Source organism: Xiphophorus couchianus, chromosome 9 (genome assembly GCF_001444195.1).
Source record: "Xiphophorus couchianus chromosome 9, X_couchianus-1.0, whole genome shotgun sequence".
NCBI classification, from domain to species: domain Eukaryota; kingdom Metazoa; phylum Chordata; class Actinopteri; order Cyprinodontiformes; family Poeciliidae; genus Xiphophorus; species Xiphophorus couchianus.
Window position 1 is genome coordinate 3,881,361 of NC_040236.1, and position 21,785 is coordinate 3,903,145.

At 40.4% G+C, this 21,785-nt stretch overlaps 2 protein-coding genes across 4 annotated transcripts; one reads left to right on the forward strand and one right to left on the reverse strand.

Annotated features, from left to right (window-relative positions):
• The first annotated feature begins 205 nt into the window (after window positions 1–205).
• crym (crystallin, mu) lies at window positions 206–4,093 on the forward strand. 2 transcript variants are annotated; one of them, XM_028028612.1, is made up of 8 exons: window positions 207–468; window positions 538–688; window positions 1,792–1,854; window positions 1,966–2,067; window positions 2,866–3,049; window positions 3,136–3,257; window positions 3,345–3,429; window positions 3,512–4,093. In XM_028028612.1, exons 1-8 carry the CDS (start codon window positions 302–304, stop codon window positions 3,583–3,585), a joined length of 948 nt encoding a protein of 315 aa, XP_027884413.1. In that variant the 5' UTR covers window positions 207–301; the 3' UTR covers window positions 3,586–4,093. The 2 variants fall into 2 exon arrangements, with proteins under 2 accessions (XP_027884414.1, XP_027884413.1); XM_028028613.1 differs by lacking the exon at window positions 1,792–1,854 and having other exon boundaries at window positions 206–468.
• LOC114151419 (ras-related C3 botulinum toxin substrate 1-like) lies at window positions 3,882–21,689 on the reverse strand. Of its 2 annotated transcripts, XM_028028615.1 has the most exons (9): window positions 21,462–21,689; window positions 18,510–18,581; window positions 18,202–18,319; window positions 18,079–18,141; window positions 16,801–16,960; window positions 15,068–15,195; window positions 7,479–7,541; window positions 6,523–6,682; window positions 3,882–5,125 (listed from the first exon to the last, which is right to left on the reverse strand). In XM_028028615.1, exons 1-9 carry the CDS (start codon window positions 21,497–21,499, stop codon window positions 4,995–4,997), a joined length of 933 nt encoding a protein of 310 aa, XP_027884416.1. In that variant the 5' UTR covers window positions 21,500–21,689; the 3' UTR covers window positions 3,882–4,994. The 2 variants fall into 2 exon arrangements, with proteins under 2 accessions (XP_027884416.1, XP_027884415.1); XM_028028614.1 differs by lacking the exons at window positions 15,068–15,195; window positions 16,801–16,960; window positions 18,079–18,141; ... (1 more) ...; window positions 18,510–18,581; window positions 21,462–21,689 and adding exons at window positions 8,234–8,351; window positions 8,490–8,558; window positions 9,686–9,959.
• Window positions 21,690–21,785: the final 96 nt, after the last annotated feature.

The following is a 21,785-nucleotide window of genomic DNA, read 5'->3' on the forward strand; positions in this document are numbered from 1 at the left end:
AAACACATCTCGGTTTAAGGCCTCAATCTGTGTCGGGAACTGATCATCTTAATATCATTCACTCCGTTAATGCTAACTCAGATGGATTTTACTCCCTCTGTATTTAGAGATTTTCTCTCTTCTTGCCCGATGTTCACCAAGGAAAGCTTTGCAAAGTAACAGCAAACTGCCGTTTACGACAGTGCAAGTACATTGAACGCAGCACCGTTTCCCGAGAGACAGGACAGGAGGCGTGAACGCAGCTCAGTTTTCCAGGACAGTGAGGAGGGTTGAACTTTTGCCCTCTTTGCTGAGCAGAGACATGGCCGAGCCTCCTGTCATCATTTGGGAGCAGGAAGTTGAAAGTGTGCTCCGTTACAGGGACCTGGTCCCCCGTCTGGAGGACGCTTTGGGGAAGTTCTCCCGACGGGACAGCGCCGAGGTGCTCCAGCCTGTGCGCACCGCGGTGCCGCTGCAGAAGCACAGCGGGTAGGCCTGGTTCGGCACAAATTAACAGACTGCTGCCAGAACAGCGGCTCAATCTGCGCCTCCTTCCAGCTTCATGGGGCTCATGCCCACATACATGGAGAACGACGGAGTGCTGAGCACAAAGTTCGTCTGTTTCTACAAGAGAGAGAAAGGATCCACTTTACCGGCTGTTCGGGCCACCGTGGTTCTGCTGGACCCAGAATGTGGGAACATCAAGGCTGTGAGTCGAACACCCTGCAATGATTAAAGCACCTGGTAGATGTTTCACATTGTGTCACATCACAGTCACAAACCTGACTGAGCTTTAATAGGATGTTATGAGGTGAACCAGAACAAAGTTGTGCATGGCTGGGGGGGGGGGGGGGATTCAAACTCGGGGGGTTTGAACTCAGACGTTTTTTTTTTCTAGAAAATGTCTATTGTGCTCAAAATTTTATTGCAGAAATTGTTCACCTTTTCAAACTGACATTTTTGAGTTTTCTGTAGAAAATTTCAGATTAATTTAAAAATGTCCAAGTTTTTTGGTAGAAACTGTTTTAATTTACAATGACTGTAGGGAAATGATCCCTGGCTTTCAAGATGGCCCGAAAAATCTGAAAAGTGTGGCGTGCATTTGTGTTCACCCTGCATGCTGTAATACTTTGTAGGATCAAATATATTGTTGCGGTCACCAGTATTCAGTAGCTGAAAAAAAGTACTCAACCCCTTGGATGTTTTGTTCTTTTTACTGATTTTACAAATTGATCAAAATCAACTAAATTTAACTTTTTAGACAAAAAAAACAAACAGACAAAAACCCCTTTTGATGTTAAAGTGAAATTATGACAATTAAATAAAAATGTGCAACATAAAATAAATGCTTGCATAAATATCCACGCCCATCCAAAATGAGTGACCTGATTCAACAGAGGTCCGGTCATTTAGCGCTGCCTGTCTCACAACGAGTCATTCTGAACTTCTAATTGGTTTTCCTCCCTTTATATAACTCAATCCACCTTCCCATCTGATCTGACTGGTGTTCTTGCCTCTGCTGAAGAAAAGCGTCGTCATGGTGGCATGATGCTGCCACCACCGTGCCTCACTGTGAGGAGGGCGTGTCAGGATGATGCACGGTGCTAGTTTCCTGTTTAGTTTAAACGACTAAAAGTTCTACTTTGGTCTCATCTGAGCAAAACACATTCTTCTGATTGTACATTAAAATCTATGTGACCAAACTGAAGGTGTGAGTACTTTTTAAAGGGTGTTTGTGTGTGTGTGTGTGTGTGTGTGTGTGTGTGTGAGACTCTGAACCATGTAAACACTGCTGGAACGTCCCGTCTGCAGGTGATGGATGGGGAGGTCATCACGGCCATGAGGACCGCTGCCGTCTCAGCCATCTCTGCTAAGGCATCTCTGCTGTTGACCTCATAACACACATCAGCAGTGAGACTCTGCAGTAACTCTGATCTGTTTGGTGTGTGGGTGTGTGTGTGTGTGTGTGTGTGTGTGTGTGTGCAGCTGCTGATGGCGCCGGGAGCAGAAGTTCTGGCCATCCTGGGGACCGGCACGCAGGCTCTGAGTCACTTGAATGTCTTCACTGAGATGTTTTCTTTTAAAGAGGTACTTGTTCAGCGGTGACAATAAGATGGGTGAAGAAAGGAAAACATTTTGCTTGTGTGTGTGTGTGTGTTTTAAAGCATTTCTTTAAATTGTTTGGGTCGTATGTGTTGAGTCATTATCCTGCTTTTCATGCTAAACTCACCTGGAGTGTTTGAGGCGCTCCACTAGTGAAGTTCAGCAAACTGTTTATGTTTGTGATGGTAGGACAGAAAAGGGATTTTTATTGTCGTCTCCATCTTGTTCGCATGGAGCTAGCGTCTAATGGCTGCTACAGAGACTTGACACAAGCTTGCATACATCTGATAATTGTCGCCCACATTTATCCCTGTTAGCTTTAGGATCTTAAAGGTTCAGGAGTAAATATCTTGACTCTCTTAATGCGGCTGATTTGATTGTCACACTGCTTCCTGTTTATAAAAATAGATAGATGTAGGAAATTCAGATTTGAGCAGTTTTTTTAAATTTATTTGGAATAAACCCATTTTTGGTTGCATCAGAAGCGTCCGTAGAGGAAAATGTGTCAATCCTCTTCTTGTAAATATTTTACATCCTTCTTAGTTTTAAAACCTAAAAGCAGAAACAAAATGGCGGTTCTTTAAATGTGACAACAAATTTCCTACAGTTGATATTCATTAAGTTTTTTTTAATGTCTTCTTTCCATAAGAGGTTATGTAACATTTGCAGCTCTCAGCGAATTTTATTTAGCAGAAGCGAAACTAAAAATGCCTCTTTGGTTGGTAACGGTCTGAATCCTCCGGTCCGGCGTCTTTCTACACGCTCGTCTTCCTTCTTCCTCAGGTCCGCGTTTGGAGCCGGACCAAAGAGAAAGTGGAGAGGTTCGTCCGCTCGGCGGGAGGCGGTGTGAGAGGATGCGGCTCGGCGGAGGAGGCGGCGAGGGGAGCCGACGTCATAGTGACGGTGACCGGATCCACGGAGCCGGTGCTGTACGGTCAGTGGGTCAAAGCAGGAGCACACGTGGCAGGTGAGGTCCAGTCAGACACGAAAACCAGTATAACCACAGCCACGTAGCTTTGCCCTTTTAACGGTCGCGTTGACTCTGCGGAGCAGCTGTGGGAGCCTGCAGGCCAGACTGGAGGGAGCTGGATGACGTGCTGATGAAGAGCGCGGTGGTGTACGCGGACAGCAGGGAGGGGGCGCTGTCAGAGTCTGGTGATGTCATCCTTTCAGGGGTCGGTCTATCTTTAGATTTGATTTTTAAGCCAGTTGGAAAAACTGAAGGTGAGCAGAACGAGAGTCGGTGTGATTGTGTCTCTCAGGCTGAGGTGTTTGCAGAGCTGGGAGACGTTATCAACGGAACCAAGCCTGCTGAAAGGGAGAAGACAACCGTCTTCAAGTCTCTGGGTGTGTTTGGGTGATATAATTATATCACTTTGTTGTCGTTTTTCATGGACCTTGTTGTGTTTTCTTGTTTTCCTTCTAACAGGAATGGGAGTGGAGGATGCAGTGTCTGCTCAGCTGGTGTTTGACCAGTGGACATCTAAAGAAACAAAACCATGAGATTTGTTCTTGATTTCTGACGTTTCAGCTGGAACTTTACAGTCAGAGAGGCGGAGGCAGACGGCAGGCAGTGTGTCAGAGGTTTTAGTGGAGTACGAACCAAGACCGACCAAACTGCTGCCTGCGGCTCACTTTCAGCCTCTGACATCGGCTCTGGAACAGTCCGAGTTTGACCCTGCACAGCTGGCAGTTGGCAAAAATGTCGGCACTTTTAAAATATTTCGAAGCAATATTTTCCCTGACAAAATAAAAATGCAGTGCAGCACAAAATTTTTGAATTTTAACCACACTTTTTGCTTTTAATTAAATTTCATAAAAAAAAAATAAAAAAAAAACATTCATTTTTGTCATTTCACAAACTGAAATCCAAAAAGGAAACAAATAATCTTGTAAAAAAATAAAAATAAAACAAAAATAATAAACAATGCCAGACATGTGTATAGACATCACTCCAGATCAAGATGTGTAAAAAAGCATTAAAAATAAATCCATTTTCTTTTTCTGTGTTGAACGCTGTAGATGAGCCTTTTTTCTGCTTCCTCTTCTCAGGCTTCATATAAACAAGCAATAGAAAACTAGTTTGGGGCTCAACTGGCAGACGACTCGTTTCCCCCACTGAGTTCTGGTTTCGCCCCACAGGTTGGGTTGCCCTGGGCAGGGAGCCTTAATTCTCCCATTGAACTGAGTGGAACTGGAATGAATAACATGTCTACACGTCCACATCAACAGAAACCGTTTGTTTGGGAAATTTCCCAGAAACCTGGTTGTAACTTTCGACAGAGTAAAACAAAAAAAAAAATTACAAAGAACAAAAGTCATAATATTATGAGAATAAATCATATAAGAATGAAGTCATAATATTACGAGAAAGTTATAGTATTATCAGAATAAATTCTGAGAAAAAAGTCGTAATATTGCGACTTGATTCCTGTAATATTCTAGATTTATTCTCATTTTATGATTTTACAATTATAATACTATGACTTTTTAAAAAATAAAATTATGACTGTAATCTCATAATATTACAAATTTATGGTAATACTTTGATTTTATTCTTTTGATGCAATTACAAGAAAAAGTCATAAAATTCAGACTTTTTCTTGTAATGCTACGACTTGATTTTATTTTTATTTGATATAGATTTTTTTGATCAACGTGGCCCTAATGCTGTGTCTGCCTAGTATTGCTTTGCCACACATTCACACTGTGATACTTTCATTTCATAAAAAGTGACTAGAATACCAAAGAGTGAAAGAATCTGTGGGAAACATAAATCACGGGTGGTTTAAATTTCTCTCTCCTTCACTTCAGGAATTCCAGAACGCCGTCTCTCATTAATCCGCCCTGCTGGCCTCAGCGACAACGTCCCTGTTTTTAAAATCACAAAAACGTAAAAGGCGTCGTCGGCATTATGACAGGCTGCAGCTTTGCTTCGGTTTGTTAACGGGCTTGGCGTTCAGGCCCACCCTGGCGGCTTCCTCGATCACCGCCTGAAGGCCGAGCTCAGTCAGAGCCGAACACTCCAGGTATGTTGCCGCACCTGGGTTTCAGAAGAAAACAGGAAGACGGTAAACACAAGCACAACGATTCAGTATTATTCAACAGGTTTAAGGAAACTGATGCAAGGGTCTGGAGAAAAAAAAAGAAGATCTGAACAGCTTAGCCACCTTTTTACTCTGGATGCCCCTAAAGTAAATCCAGTACAATGAAGTTGCAGTAGAAATCACATTTTAGTAAATGCAGTTGTGGTCCATACTTTGTTTTTCTATTGTGCATTTTTATTCTTTTCTTTTGTTTCAAAAATAACTGTGGTCTGGAATTTTGTTCTTTTTATACTTAAGGGTAAATTTAAAACATGAGCAAGAAAACATTTTTCTCTTTTTAATAAGATAAGAAACTACGGAAGAGGATTAGGGCCACCGAAAAAAAAAAAAAAGAATTCTGACTTTAATCTTATAATTCTGACTTTAATCTCTACGTTGCAGTATGACGTCACATCAGCGTCCCTCTTCAGCTGGAGGGTAAAAATCTGCTCACTGAACGACAGTTGATTTTAGCTGTCATGTTGTCAGTATAACACGCTAAGTCTTAAATGTACGTGTGATATATAAAAGAAAAAGGGACACAATGCTTCACTACTAACTGTCAACACTACAGCAACTAGATAACAAGGTCAGGAAAAAGTTTGAATAAATAAAAAAATAACGAGGGAAAGGGAAGTAGGTCAGTTATGATAGCTTGACTTTAGCAACCTCAACATGTACAGTAGATGTTCTGTGTTCAGTTTTTAAAAAAACCTACACAGCAGCCATGTCAGATCATTAATGTGTAAATTAGCTAATCAGCCACAGCTGTGTTAATTTAGCTAATCTACCACAGCGATCAATTATTAATAATCGCAAAATAAACATCGGGCCTGAAAACATCAAATTGTAACAGACTGAATGTTCTATTCTTTGTTTGGTAAATGGTTTTTCGGTGTTGAACCTGGTGGCGTTGTTGTTAGCTGCTATGGCAACAAGTCTGTGCATAGTGTAGCTGACACAGAGAGAGAGAGAGAGAGAAAAAAAAGAATACAAGTGGTCTTGAGTTGTTGTTCAATGGCTTTTCTGCGTTATTTTCCCCTTTGCTGTGTCACACCGCACTAAATGAAACATGCCTACAGCTCCAGGTTTCATTTTGTTAACGGAACTGTTGGAGCACAACCGCACGGCCACGGATTCTGGCCTTTTTGTCCTCCAGCGCAACATTTCTGGACATAAACAATAACATGCAATATGTCTTATTAAGACGACTGGACAACCCTATTATGTTGATGCAAACATGACCAGTGAGACCGAATCTTTAAGAGTACAGAAAAGATGACTTGTTTCCAGTTCCAGAGTTTCACTGAAATCAAACTAAAACCATCCAGTAGATCAGAGAACAGATATCTACCTATTTCTTCAGCCATGGCCAGGCCCTGATCATAGGTGATGGGAGAGAGATGCTCCTTTTTCAGCTTTTCTATCCTGTCTTTGTCGTCTCTGAGGTCCAACATGGTGCCCACCAGGACGACCGGCACCGCGGGGCAGTGATGTCTGACCTCGTCGGTCCACTGCAGCAGGAGGGAGCATGGAGACTGGATCAGTGTTCACGGCATGGCAGCAGCGTTTTTATTGGCAAATTATCACAACAAGCAGAAATGTGAAGGCTTGTGTGTGACGATTTGCATCCAAAACATCTAGAGTTTTATCTACATCATTTAGTCCTTTATAATATCAAAGTAAAATCCTAAACCTGACAGTAAAACTTTTGATTTTACATTTTTTTTTTCAAACTGAACATTTTTATTTGTGTTCTTCGGTTTGACCCCGGGGTGTGCAGCCTGCAGCTCTGGAGCCACAACAGCTGTTTAAAACTTCAGCTAAAAATCATAAAAGAACTAAGTCGTGATTTTAAAGCTACAATAGAACAACACTAAAAGCAACAGTTATATTGTTTTGATCTGTTTCACTTTGTCTGTCATTAGATTGGACACTACATGCTCGTTTTTGTTTTTTACATACTTATATCAGAAGACAGTAGAAGAAAATCTACCCACCCTCTCTTTGCGAGAGGTTTGCAAGTTTTTACTTGTAAACTCTAAAAATAGAAATAAAATTGTGTTTTTTGGGGTTTTTTTTTTGGAAATGACAACAAATTCCCTATAGTAAATATTTGTAAAAGAAAAAAAAGAAAAGAAGGAAAATGTCGTTTTTTCAAAACGTATTTTATGATTTGCAGCTCTAAATGTGATCTATTTGGCTGGACAGACGGGTCAAAGTGGCTCTCTGGATTGTTAAGGGTGCAGAGCCCTGGTTTAAAGTCTTTAACATGTCATGTATGAAGGACGGCTTTATGAGTAGAGTCACCTTGCTCCGCACGTTTTCAAAAGACGATGGACTGGTGAGGGAAAAGCAAAGCAGGAGCACATCCTACCAGGTAGAAAAACAACCAAAGTCAAAATTCCATGTACAACATACAAATATTTACACGGTTAATTCACGTCAGATATCGGCAACAATACGAGTGATCCACCGGTACGAAGGAATCAGTTACGGGTGCAAAATTGGAAAAACGTTTCGAATCTTCCCGTGTGGTTTGACTGAACTGGCTATATTTATTCATGAACTGAATTAGTTTGTCTTCACATGCGAATAGAAATAAAATGAAAATGAATGGGGATTATTGTGATAGATCAACACAAAGTAGAGTAAAACTGTGACGTTGCAGGTGAATGATGAATAATTTCAGTCGTTTCTCACCTTAAAATCGGAAAAACATGCCGTACATTAACGTTTGGCTGCTTTTACTCTAACACCCTTCACAAAAAACGACAACAAACAAACAAACAAACAATGCAACTCAGCTTCCAGGCACCTCAAACTTCCAGAAAACTAAAAACGCCAGAGCGCAGAGTTTCTTTAAATCAGTCCTGAAAACCCACCTGCTGCTTTTGAACCATAACTAACGGGACATGAACCAACATATTTGCTGCGTATTGATCATATTAACGATGGCGCTTGAGAAAACACAATGTCTGCTACTGGTTCCACAGCAGTTGACTGAATGAAATGGGGTTTGTGCTAACAGCGGCTAGCTGCTGTGGGTCTCCGTGGAAACACACCGTCTGTGGGAAGGACAGGCGTCTCAACCCGTCATAGTCCGATAATCCGCTGTGGTCCCACACGTCCAGGGTCACCTGGTTCCCGTCCACCGTCACGCTGACCTTATAATTCTCCATCCTGCAGGTAGAAACATTCACTTTCAAAACGGATAACTGTCGTTAAACCTTCAGTCATATTATCAAAAAAATTACACCTGTTGTCTTCACAGTTGCTACGACCAAAAGGTCTCCTAAAGTGCTGCTGTGTGTGACTTACACTGACGGGGTCCACTCCTTAGGGAAGCCTGCAGTGTAGGTGATGATCATGGCTGATTTACCCACAGCCCTGAGAGGATCAATGAGGGAAACCTTTTCAGGTTAATCACTCAGAATCATTGATTTTAATCAATATGTTTACTGATGCAGGGCGAAATAACACACACACACACACACACACACACACACACACCACCATTTGTTTAAGCCTCGTTAATATGAGCTAGCTAAGATAAGTTGGCTAAGTTAGCTTTAACACTTTTCCATCTTCTAAATACGTTGCCACTCACACTTGTTCTTGGGTTACTTTTGTCCACTTCAGTTAAATTCAGATTGTTTTTATGTTCTCCAGCTGCAGCACTTTCTATCTGAAGCAAACATCTGGTTTAGTTTGAGTCACAGTTATGAGCTTTATGAGCTTTCCATTGACCTTTTAAGAAACTGACACCAAAATGGCGTCATTTTGAGAGAACCAAAGTAATGCCAGTACTGTAAAACTGTTTGAGAGCCTTGGTTATTCCATATGTGCTATGATGAACAACATGCCAGTTTGTAGTTTTTATTAAGTTTTGGTCCAAATACATTATTGTAACATTCAGATATTGTTGCACCTAAACGATACATTAAAACACACCTACTGCTATTGTTGAAACGTCCCTGTAAATCAAATTCCCCTGCATACAGGGACATAATGTCACCTGAAATCTAACTTTTATAAAAGTTTTTTCTTACTAATAATTGTGTCACTTTTGACCAGAGGCTTGCCGTACACGACGTTAGCAGCCTGAGATATTTCTTTAGTACTCATAACTGTGTTCATTCTGAGCCAGGACAGAGGAAACAGGCTTCCTAATCTTTAGCAGCACCTCCACCGCAGTGATGCTGCGAATTTCTGGGAGCTTTCTACCACATTTAAATTAGATGGATTTGATTGCAAATATGTGTGTGATTACAAAGTTTTAAAGCCATTTACAGTTTTTAGCGCTTAAAAAAAAGGGAACCAAACAGCTCCAGTTGCTCAAAAGTACTGAGTTTCATCACCGGCAGCCTGACAACAAACTGCTGGCATGTTAGACCTGCAGCCACCTGGTGGTTCTGGATGAACCCAAACACTTACACTTCCTTTTATTCCCGCTGATGTAGACAAAATATAAAGTAAAAAAGTTTAATTTGGAAGAAAACTTTACATTGACTTACCCGTCCCCCAGCAGCACACACTTTACCGTCTGCATTGTGTAACGGTATGGCGTCAATTTCCTGTAAAAAAAAAAAAAAAAACCCGAGGAGTTTATTAAGCAATCACAACAGGGCGTATTAATCAAGGGAGCATAACACTGATTCCGACCGCATTTCCATTTGTTGGCGGGTCCATGAACGCAGCACGGCGAGAACTTTGACAAGTTCATAGGTTCTGATTGGTCAGATTTTCATCTCAAATCCGATGACAGCAACCACGAGACTTTGATCTAATAGCGGAAGAAGAAGAGGAAGAGGAGAATCAAGAATAAGATGTTCCGGAAAATGAAAGAAAAAAACAAACAAAACTTTTCATTTCTTTACTCGCCGTGCTGCGTTTATGGGCCGGTGAATAAATGGAAATGCGGCCGCCGTCAGAGCAACGCATTTTTTCGATTAATTAATGCGCTATTATGACTTTTTATAAGCTCCTCGCAGGTTGTATTTTTTTTTTTGTTGTTTGTTTTTTTGGCAGGAATGTGACGCCATAAACGTGAGATTGTATTAATCTTTTTTAGAGGACGCGCCTGCTGTAAATCTCAGCAGGAATGTTAGTAACAAGACCACACTAGTAGCTACTGGGAATTTCACAGCGTCTTCTAAGGTAACCGGCTCTTCATCAGCCTTACAAGCCCCGGTTGAACGGCCGCGGCCATGACTAAAATAAACAGTGTTCATGAAACCCAACGTGACGTTTGGGAAGATTAAAAATTACAAACTCCAACTCTTGGGTCCATGCTTATGGCAGGTCGTTTTAAAATAAAATTAGCGTCGCCACACTTACAATTCAGAAATTAGAATTTGGTTTATGACAAGACATATTATTTAATCAAGAAGTCTGTCATTGCATTCTGACTAGCATAAATGAGGATGTACCATTAAGTTGTATGGAGGCTCCAATTCAAAATATTAGCAATTACTGAAAACATCTCAAAAGAAATGTTGAACAGTCAAAATGCTTGATATCTAAAACATTTTTTAAATAATTTTAGATATCAGAATGTAGATGCAGCTATCAAAAATGATCTCCCAGGATAATTAAAATGTAGTTGTGTTTAATCAAAAAGCATTTTTGTTTATTTAAAAGTCTAAGTCAGACAGGCCAAGCAGGTTTTATGTTAAAACGGCCTGCCATACTGGTCTCCGGCGGGCGGTGGCGCATTCGTCTGGCATTACTAATAAAGATGCGGCTTGGAGTCACCACGCAAATTACGACGGTTAAAATGAGTTGGCTCTGATCTAACAGGCTGGTTCGGTTAATTAAATCTGAATAATGTCTGCCTGATTCACAGAGGAACGAGCTCTAGTGGTGAAAACGGTGAAAGATTTTATTTTAATATTAGAGTCTACCTGAATGAGTTCGGATGAAAAAAAAAAAACATCGATAAAGGATTTTGTGAAATTAATACCAAAACAATCTTGTCATATTTCACACACAAACTCTGTTGAATTTTAATGAGACAGAGCAACACAAATTACTGAGGTGAAAAAGAATGATGCCTGGGTCACCAAGTGTGTGACAGCGCATATGATTAATCCGATACAAAGTAGGACCAGTATTGCCGATACACATATCGACACTTTTATTTTTTTCAATTCGATAAATCATCAAACTTCTGACCTTTAGCTGTTTTTATGTCTTTTTTTTCCTCTTCGGATTATTTTGGTAAAATCTAGGATAGAAATTGGAGAAAGTTTATACAAAATACTTTAATACAATATTAACACGATATATAGAAATAATAGAAAACAACAAACTACAATTCTGTAAATGGAAAAAAAATATATATATTCGAGAGGCAATCTGAAACTAAAGTAACGATCCTACCGTGCTAGTATGGATCTGATACCTTATCAATACTTTGGATCAGTCTGCACACTTATTGCTAACTAAATTTGACAAAATCTAAATAATTGGGTTTATTTGTAAATCTGTTTTCAGCCCTAAAGCCAGCCTTTGGTATAATTCCGCCTCTCTGTAGCTAGAGCTGCAGATTCGTTGAGGTTTGACCAGTTTTAAACGTCAAACGTATTTTTTTTTCTTGTGCTTCTTTGCAAAACAAACAAAAAAACAAAGCAAAGCTGAAGCTCAGTTGGATTGGATAAAGAGCATCTGAGAACCTCGATTATAAAGATACAGTCCAGATTTTCAAATATTTTAAAATCTGAATTCAATTCCCAAAACAGTTGCTTAGTTGCTAATAATAATAATAATCAATAGAAAAGTACTTTTAGACCACTGACTGACTGAGTGGAAATGCAGCAGTTCTTTTTCACTGGAATAGTTCAAGTTTGCTGCTAACAAACACAATGTAAACCTTTGGTTCCACTCCCAAACGCAAGTAGCAGCAGAAATGTTTAACATAACACGACAAAATTAATGAGAGCTGAAAACTAATAGTCAAGCATCACATTTATAATCAATCAACCATTTCCTGCCTATAAAAAAAGAAGTAAAAATGTCAGTAGGTCCTAACGCAGGAGGCAGTACAGATGCAAGAACACACAAAATTCTTACAAGAGCAGAAACAGAAGATACTCTTTTGCAAAGAAACTACAGCAGGACTTTTAGACTTCCTCTCCCCTGAAGCAGAAACACTTTGATGAATGTCTGGAATTCTGTTTTGATTCATGAAGATTGAGCAGATAGCACACCACCAGGACAAAAGAACCGAGCCCTCACGTCTGTGAAACAAGACAATCAGATTTTAGCCCAGACTTTGACAAGGCCACTGTGTTTGTTTTCGTACCTTCTGGTGTGTTTTGCTGTGTTTACCTAAAGCAGCGTGTCGTTTTTGACTCCGTCTGTTTTCTCAATGTTACCGTGAACTAAGTCAAGTGAGAAGTTGTTCTTTGTTCTGTTTAGTCTCTCAATGTGCTCTCGGAGTAACTTTGGGTCTGTCCGACAAACCTGGAACGGTAAACTGTTCCGTGATTTTTGGTGGAAAAACGGATAACTGCGGTTTGTTTGAGTGAAAAACCGGAGGAGTAGATTTGCGACATTTTCCGTCTGCCCTCAAATCTCTTCACGTGGGAGTATGATGGGTTTGCTTTTTCAGACCTCGCCGCCTCCTTCTGTTGTCTGACAGGTTCTGAGAAAAGTATTTATTTATGCCACATTTAAGCTGGGGAAAGGTGAAACTGAACACATCTATCCAAAAACACGTTTTAACGTTTATAACTGACCATGGCCATGTTTCTGTGAAGGACGCTGAATGAGAGAAGAATTTACCGTCACAGGTCAGATGTCTGCAGGGAATGTGGAGGTGAAGAGCATCCAGCCTTTGAATTTACTATATTGTGTTTTTAGCGGTTAATTATTCGAATAATCTATCAGAAGCCTACGAAACAAGAGGAATTTGTTTCTCAGAATACAATTTATTACCATTTGCATATATTTAGCATAAACACACTGGAATCCTCTGTGTGTTTCTCCAACTCAAGAAAAGTAAATGTTTTTAAAAAGATAGAAAATAAATATAAGATAAAACAGACACATAAAAAAACTACTGACCTGTTGAATGATCTTTATAACAAATTTACACAAGAGGAAGTCTCAGATTTAAGATTTATTCAGCATCAGTGATATGATTACACTTCCATCAAAACTACATGAAAAATACTACAGAAAGCTAACAGATTATGTGATCAAAAAGGATCTAGTGAACATTATGTTATGGCTTATTTTCAGAAGATTCCAATAAAAAAAACATGGGAAAAAGAATGCTGCAAAAAAAAAAAAATCCACAAAAAACCGCTAGAGCTAAGACAGGAACCTTTATGAGCAAAAAAAAATGAACATTAAGTTAACATTTATGTAAAGTTTAAAGTAAAGTTAGGCATTTTGTAGCCTAAATTTGAAAGCGGACTGGAAGTTTCTCCTCTTCAACGTAAGAAAGAAGAGAAAAGGAAACATTTAAAGTTTCAGAGCCACCTTAGTCAAATTTCACTGGCACCAGGAAAACACATTAGAAAAAGAAGAACACCTTGTTGTGGTCTGGATCTCCTGCCAATGAACCAGACTGCCTCGAAAACCTGCAGTCCTGATGCTCATCTCTTAGGCTGCTTACTGGGAAATTCCCAGCACAGCAGCTGGACAAACAGGGATTAAGGATAAGTTGTGTGCAGCAGAGAGGGACTGGTTCCTCTGGTTCATGCTTTGGATGTTTGGACAGAATCCTGCCTTGGTTTTGTATCTGACTGACACAAACAGGGAAGAAATGCTCCTTAGCTGCATTTCCATGGGCTGTATAACTGCACAATTTGACATATTAATGAATTTAAGTTTATCTGACGCACATCGACATAAGCAAACTGAACAGAACAGAGCTCCCATGTTTGCGTCACAGTGCCCGTAGCAACAGCTATCAAACCACATATCAAAAATAAATGTGGTCGAAAAAACTCTCATTCTGTAAAGAGTTTTGGCACTAGGATGACGTTTTCTCAATGGGAACACTATTTTCGCGTCACACCAGTCACACGATCAACAACAGGAAACAAGCTTTTCAGGTGCGACGAACAAAACAAATGTAGCAAAGTGAAAATGCCAACAAAAACATTCATCACAAACAGATTTTCTGAGCACAGAGAGCAAATGATTTTTTGTTGCTAGGTTGGCTCTGAGCCAAGAGCTTCTGGGTGACGGTGTCGTCAAAGGGGGTTGATCAGCCAATCAGAACCAGCCGGAGGAAACATGTGGCCAATAAGAAAAAACAGGAACATTTTATTTACTGGCGTTTGACTCATTGAGAGACGGGGAATGCAGAGAAACTCTTCGTCACATGAAAGGCTTCAAACATGAAACCAATGAAAACACAGGCTCACCTCAGAGTTTAAAACATTAATCACTATTTTAATTTACAACCAAACATGGATAATGACTATTTATAAGTAAACAAAACGAGATAATCCTTCATATTCAGACATTATGACAGATATTCAGACACTACTAAGAGTAGAGATCACTTCAGGTTCATAAAAACATTAAAGATTCATGAGACCGCTAATAGTATTCTTGGATATTCAAGGGACTTTGGGGGTGGAGGTAGTTAGTGAAGGTGAAAGGTCACATTTGGAGTCTCCTATGCTCCACACCAACCTGTTTATGAGATTTGCTCATAGCCCATGAACCCTGCAGACCCTTCCCAAGTCTTCTGAGAAAGGTCAGCGGGTGGAACCTAGAGTTAAAGCCACAGTAGCGATTGGGTTTTCAGAAGATTATTGGTTGTTGCTTGTATATTTGCATTTGACGACTTTGTATTCAGACTGACTGTCTGAGAAGTGCTAGTTGATTGACGGTGTATTCTTGTGACAGCGGCTCTGCGGATCTCACTATATCACGGTGCACTTCTTCTTGACCTTCTGGTTGGGAGCGGTCACAGAACACATCACCACCCTGACGGCTTCATCAAACACGGTCTTGAGGCCGCGCTGCGTCAGAGCCGAGCACTCCAGGTACTTCACCGCACCTGGTTTCAGGCAACAACAAGGAAAACATGTTCATGGTACGTCCACAATGCTTTATCCCTCTGTGTCAAATCAAGTTTTCAAATGACATGTGCATCTCAGTAAGTTTGAATATCAACACCAAAGAGTTGATCCACTTCAGTAACTCAGCTGAAGTTACTTAAAAAAAATAAAAGTCTTTGTACATCCCTCTCTAACACAAACCTGCAGCTGAGTTTCCATTAACCATCAAATTGCACAAACTGAAATTACAAAAATAAATTTGCTTAATGGAAACACAATCCGATTTCTACAAAATTGGTGCTAGGATGAGGTACATAGTTTTTCAGCTGAATACAAACAGATGTAATTTGCAAAACTGCAATAGAAACACTTTTTTTCCCATCACACGAGTCACATGATCAACAGCCGAATGTTGCTACTGGCAAAGATGACAAAGAAGACAACAGGAAGTGGTAGCAAGATGGTGTTCTTTTTGTCTGTTTTCCCATCGTTCTCAACCCACAGCATCACACTGCAAGGACAAGTTGTGTCATTCCAGTGTGTTCAATCCACAGCTCTTCTTCATTTTCCCAAAACGCTGCATATGGAGCCTCTCCCAAGCAGGCTTGTCACTCCAACGCCTGAATAAGATGCCGGCATCTCCTCTGATTGGCTGACAGATGGTGGCTGAATTATGAACATGTCTCATGTAACGATTTGAATCCAACAAGTTTATTGTGATTTGAATGTCATTTCTTCTTTAACGGAAACACTACAACTGTGAAACTATCGTTTCTTCAACATTAACAGGATATGGACAAAGATTTGTGCAGATTTTTTATGGAAATGCAGCTGGTGTGTGGTGGAGTCCAGCCCAGTTCAAACTTTTACATTTGCTTCACGACCTTCTTAATTCTGCAGGAATTCCTGTTGCTCGTCCATTTTTGCCTGTTACATTTGAAACGTTTTATTAATACGGTTGGACACAGAACTGTTCTGGTCAGACATCTTCCTCATGAATGTACAGGCCTTAGCATAGCATTGCATTTGCATTTTCTGAGACACTAAATTTTGGGTTTTGGATTTTTATTAGGTAGGAATAATAAACATTTCAATAGTTCTGAGTAATAATCATCAAAATGAATTGAAATAAGTACATGAATTATACTGCAGTGAACACTGAAACTATACACACTTATTGTTTAAAATGAAATTATATGGTCCTAAATAAAAAATGTTCAATCAAATGTTATTTATGCATACGCATAAATCAAAGTCATTTATTCACTGACTCTTTTAAAGATTTTAACCTCTTCCAAAAAAATGGGACAGAAAGCAGATACAGGATGAAAGCATGTGTGATGTCCAGGATGTCTGACAACATTCACCTTATTTTCCGTCACCCTGGCAACTGCGTACGCATGTTTTATACTACAAACCGTCACACTGGATGAATATAACATGCCTGACAGTGTTCGCCTTCAAATCAGTTACATATTAATGCTGGATACAAACATTTTCATGAACTTAAAGTAACCAGTTTAAAAAAAAAAAGTCCCTCTAAGCTTGTGTTTTAAATGTTATAGTGAACATGTGTTGGTGCATGTGTGGACTGGACGACTGACCTATTTCCTTGGTTAAGGCCAAAGCCTGGGGGTAGGTGACGGGACAGAGGTCCTTCTCCTTCAGCTTTTCAAGCATGTCCTTGTCGTCCCTCAGGTCGGACTTGGTGCCCACCAGGATCATGGGGGTGTTGGGGCAGTGGTGCTTCAGCTCCACACTCCACTGCAGGAAGAGCCGGCAGGACGTTAGCAGACCAACTGACACGACAGCAGCAGGATCTGTTGCCTTTTGTTCTTTAGGAATGTCTTATTAATATAGAACATTTCAGCAACAAGGCGGATCAAAGGGCTTCACATGATGAAAACATAACACCATAATCAAATGTACTTTCACCTAATATACACCAAATATATGAATGAATGAATGTTCTGGTAATTATTTATTGAATAAACTCTGAGCTGGTGGGTTTTGAGCCTTGATTCAAAGGAAAACTTTGGCTGTTTTTGAAGTTTTCTGGTAGTTTATTCCAGATTTGTGGTGCATAGAAGCTGAATGCTGTTTCTCCATGTTTGGTTCTGCTTCTGCAAATGCAGAGTAAACTAGAACCAGGTGTGGGGGTGTACTGACTGCTGTTTTCTGACTGATCGCCGATTACTGCTCCTTAAGAACACTGACCTGCCAAGTCTGATTTTGGTAGATCAGTTTTTGGTGTGAAATGAAAGAAATGAAGTCGCTGAGTTGGTGACAGTGCGGTGACTATTGTTAGACATGCAGGCAGGACCTGGTGGGCCGATCAGTCAAACCGTTCTGACAGATGAGCAGAAGAGGCAGTGGCTGATTTTTAGAGCTTTGCTCAGGAAGAAAAAATCGATGGATAATATCGGCTTCACATGTAAGTATCGGCCAATAACCGATTAAGGAAAAGACCTGAATGCTCTGGAAGGTCGATATGTAGTGACGTGCGGATCAATCCTAACCTACCTGAGCTTTATTCTCTGAAATTGTTTCTCAAATCAGAAAAAATGATACTTCTGGTACTTCAGTTGTTTTAGATAAATGTATACCATTAACAAAAAACACAGTGGAAAGAAACTAAACTGTTGAGATTTTATTGTTTGTAAAACCAGTGTGCTTACGATGTCTATGTTCAAAACATATATGAAAGGCATCTACTACATTTGCAAATTCCACAAAAAAAACTTTGATATGTCAAAATGTCACGTTATATGCATTTCTAATATATTTAGGACTTCATTTATTCATCTAGGTCATTTCTGATAACATATAAGAATGCAAAGATAAAAGTAAATGCGTAACCAGTTGGCGTTGCAGGGTCTTACCTTGGTACGGACGTTTTCATAAGAAGCTGGACTGACCACTGAAAAGCAGACCAGGAACACATCCTAAGAAGAGAAATAAAGAATAAACGTATTTGCTTGTCTTGCAGACATATGTAAACCCACCGTCTGAGGGTAGGACAGAGGTCTGAGTCTGTCGTAGTCCTCCTGTCCTGCTGTGTCCCACAGACCCAGGGACACTGGTTTCCCGTCCAGTAGCATACTGGCAGAATAATTATCAAATCTGAAGGGGAAGAGTTTTCAAAATGAAACCAACTTATCTCGGATGTGACGTTTCACCACATACAATGCAAAAACAATAAAAAAGACATTAAAATCTGCACAATGTCTTTAATAATCCGGACTCTACGTTACTGTTGAATATGACCACATCTGGTCACTAGTTGGCGCTGTTTGTTCCGTGTGGTACTTACACTGTGGGGATGTATTCCCCTGGGAAGGCATTGGTGGTGTAGCTGATGAGCAGACATGTTTTACCCACAGCCCTGAGGAGGCAGAGAGAAGACAAGAAGACGAATTGTTCAATATGAAGCATACATTTAGAAAATATACTGCCTGACCAAAAAAACGTCGCCACCTGGATTTAACTAAGCAAATAGGTACAAGCCTCCTATTGGATAAGTACTGCATAGGTGATTATCTTTCAGCTGGCAACAAGTTATTTAACCCCAGCTGATGCAATGAGTAACTCCTCATTTCTTAAACAACCATGGCAAAAGACACATCCTGTGGTCGTGGAAAAGACGTTAGTCTGTTTAAGAAGGGTCAAATCATTGGCATGCATCAAGCAGAGAAAACATCTAAGGAGATTGCAGAAACTACTAGAATTGGGTTAAGAACTGTCCAACGCATCATTAAAAACTGGAAGGATGGTGGGGAACCATCGTCTTCCAGGAAGAAATGTGGTCGGAAAAAAATCCTGAATGATCGTGATCGGCGATTACTTAAACGTTTGGTCAAATCAAATCGAAGAAAAACAACAGCAGAACTCAGGAGTGTGTTTAATTGTGAACGCAAAAGCATTTCCACACGCACAATGCGAAGGGAACTCAAGGGGTTGGGATTGAACAGCTGTGTAGCCGTAAGAAAACCTCTAATCAGTAAGGCTAACCAGAAAAAAAGGCTTCAGTTTGCTAGGGAGCATAAAGATTGGACTCTGGAGGAATGGAAGAGGGTCATGTGGTCTGATGAGTCCAGATTTACCCTGTTCCAGAGTGATGGGCGCATCAGGGTAAGAAGAGAGGCAGGTGAAGTGATGCACCCATCATGCCTAGTGCCTACTGTACAAGCCTGTGGGGGCAGTGCTATGATCTGGGGTTGCTGCAGTTGGTCAGGTCTAGGGTCAGCAACATTGTGTGCCCAAAGAATGAGGTCACCTGACTACCTGAATATACTGAATGACCAGGTTATTCCATCAATGGATTTTGTCTTCCCAAATGGAACGGGCATATTCCAAGATGACAATGCCAGGATTCATCGGGCTCACATTGTGAAAGAGTGGTTCAGGGAGCATGAGACATCTTTTTCACACATGGATTGGTCACCACAGAGTCCAGACCTTAACCCCATTGAGAATCTTTGGGATGTGCTGGAGAAGGCTTTGCGCAGTGGTCAGACTCTCCCATCATCAATACAAGATCTTGGTGAAAGATTAATGCAACACTGGATGGAAATAAATCTTGTCACACTGCAGAAGCTTATTGAAACAATGCCACAGCGAATGCGGGCTGTAATCAAAGCTAAAGGTGGTCCAACAAAATATTAGAGAGTGTGACCATTTTTTGGTGGCGACTTTTTTTTTGGCCAGGCAGTGTACAAACAAGAGTAGCACTACCCTAGTAAAAACTAGCACCTTGTACTGCACTTCTCTTTGTCCAAAGGGTTTGGATTGTTGACAAACGATTGCTAAAACTCCAGACAATTTTAAAACAGTGCAGAAAACCAATATTATTGTTCACAACTTCTCCTTCTGTTCGCTGATTGGTCTGAGTCAAGAGGACAGAGCCCAGACTTTGCTGGCAGCGAGACAGATTTTCGAGTGGCATTGAACAGGAATGCAATGGACAGACTAGCATAGCACAGCGCAAGAATAATCAATAGAAGGCTTCAAAACTCCAACATTTCTAGATTCGCCCTGAAAATAATTTCTGGCCTAGTGTTCAAATGTCTACAAGAGTTTCTTTCTGTTATAACCAGGATTTGTTATAATCTCTACCATCCACAAACTGGTACCAAACACCAATGAGGGGCTGTGAAAGACAGCAGATGACCTAGGAGGTAAGATCATGACCAAGATAGGAAAACATGGCCTCCGTCTTATGCCAGCGCTGTGTGATAAAGAAACATACTGTTGATACGTCCAAAGTTTTACACGCTAAGCCAAAGGAAATGGCCTGGAAGTCCCACAGTGAGAGTGGGAAACAATCCAAAGTCAAGACTCTGTGTCCCACAGAGATTCTATGTATCCTCCATTTTTTGAGATTTGGTACCATCAGCAGTACCAAATCTCTGATGGTGCAGCAATTTATTTATAAATTGCTGCACCATATAAATTGCACCATTTATATCGCGATTTATAAATGATATTATCTAAATCGCAGTATATATATATATATATAAATATACATATGTATATAATGTATTTTGTTTATATATTACAAAAATGTAATATATACTTCCTCACAAGAAGCATGAAAATAACCTGATTATTGTTGTACACTTTCACTATCGTTTGCTGTAGGGAACAGTGACAGTAGCTGCTGCAGCACAGAGCCGACTGGACCTTTTGTCTGCCTACTTCCTGTCTGAGTCCAGTCATTAAAGGCCGCTAGTCCTAAACAATAAGAGTAAGAAAAAGTGAAGGTGTTTAAAATCTTTCTTTTGAAGTTGAATTTTTTTTTCTTATAAATAAAACTGTACAGTCGTCACAGAAAACAGGCAACATGTTGTCTGTGCTGCAAACGTTGCTGCAGCTGATGTCACTAACCCAACCTGATAGAAAATATTTAAAGTATGTTTGTAAAGAGCCGCAGGTGATGGTGCCTATTAATGTTCAGCGAGTGGACAAACCTGTTCCACCATGACTGTACGACATGAGGATGAACTGGTTTGGACTGGAGGAACAGTTTTCATGAACGCTGCAGTTTAATTAGCCTTTTCTGTCTCTGACTCTTTTATGTCAGAAAACATTCAGAAATGGCACTTTAATATCTAATAAGGAAAAAAAATACTACATTTTACACCAATATGAGCTTCTTTGTGATTACTATTATTAGTAAAACGGCTTCTGTTGGCTATGTTTTTTTTGTTGTTGTTAAAATACATTATGATTTACAGGTGAGAAGGGAAAACTGAAAGTCACTTACCCATCCCCCACCACCACACACTTAATGGAGTTTTGCATCGGACACAGCGAACAGGCCGCCTGGACAAAAGGTGGATGAGCAGGAATCTGTCGTCCTAAAGGCGAAGCAACCGGAGGAAACGCTTCTGGAGAGACTCATCCATGCTCTGCTTCAGGAGGAGAGACGGCAGCGCCAATTATTGGACTTCCTCTCCTGTACCAGGAACAAACACCCCGGTGAATCTCTGGAATCTTGCTCAGGGCTTGTCTTTTGGCAAGAATTTCATTCATGCAGATGTCTGTACAGTTAGCAGAGCAAAGCAAAATGTCTGACAAGCATTGAACT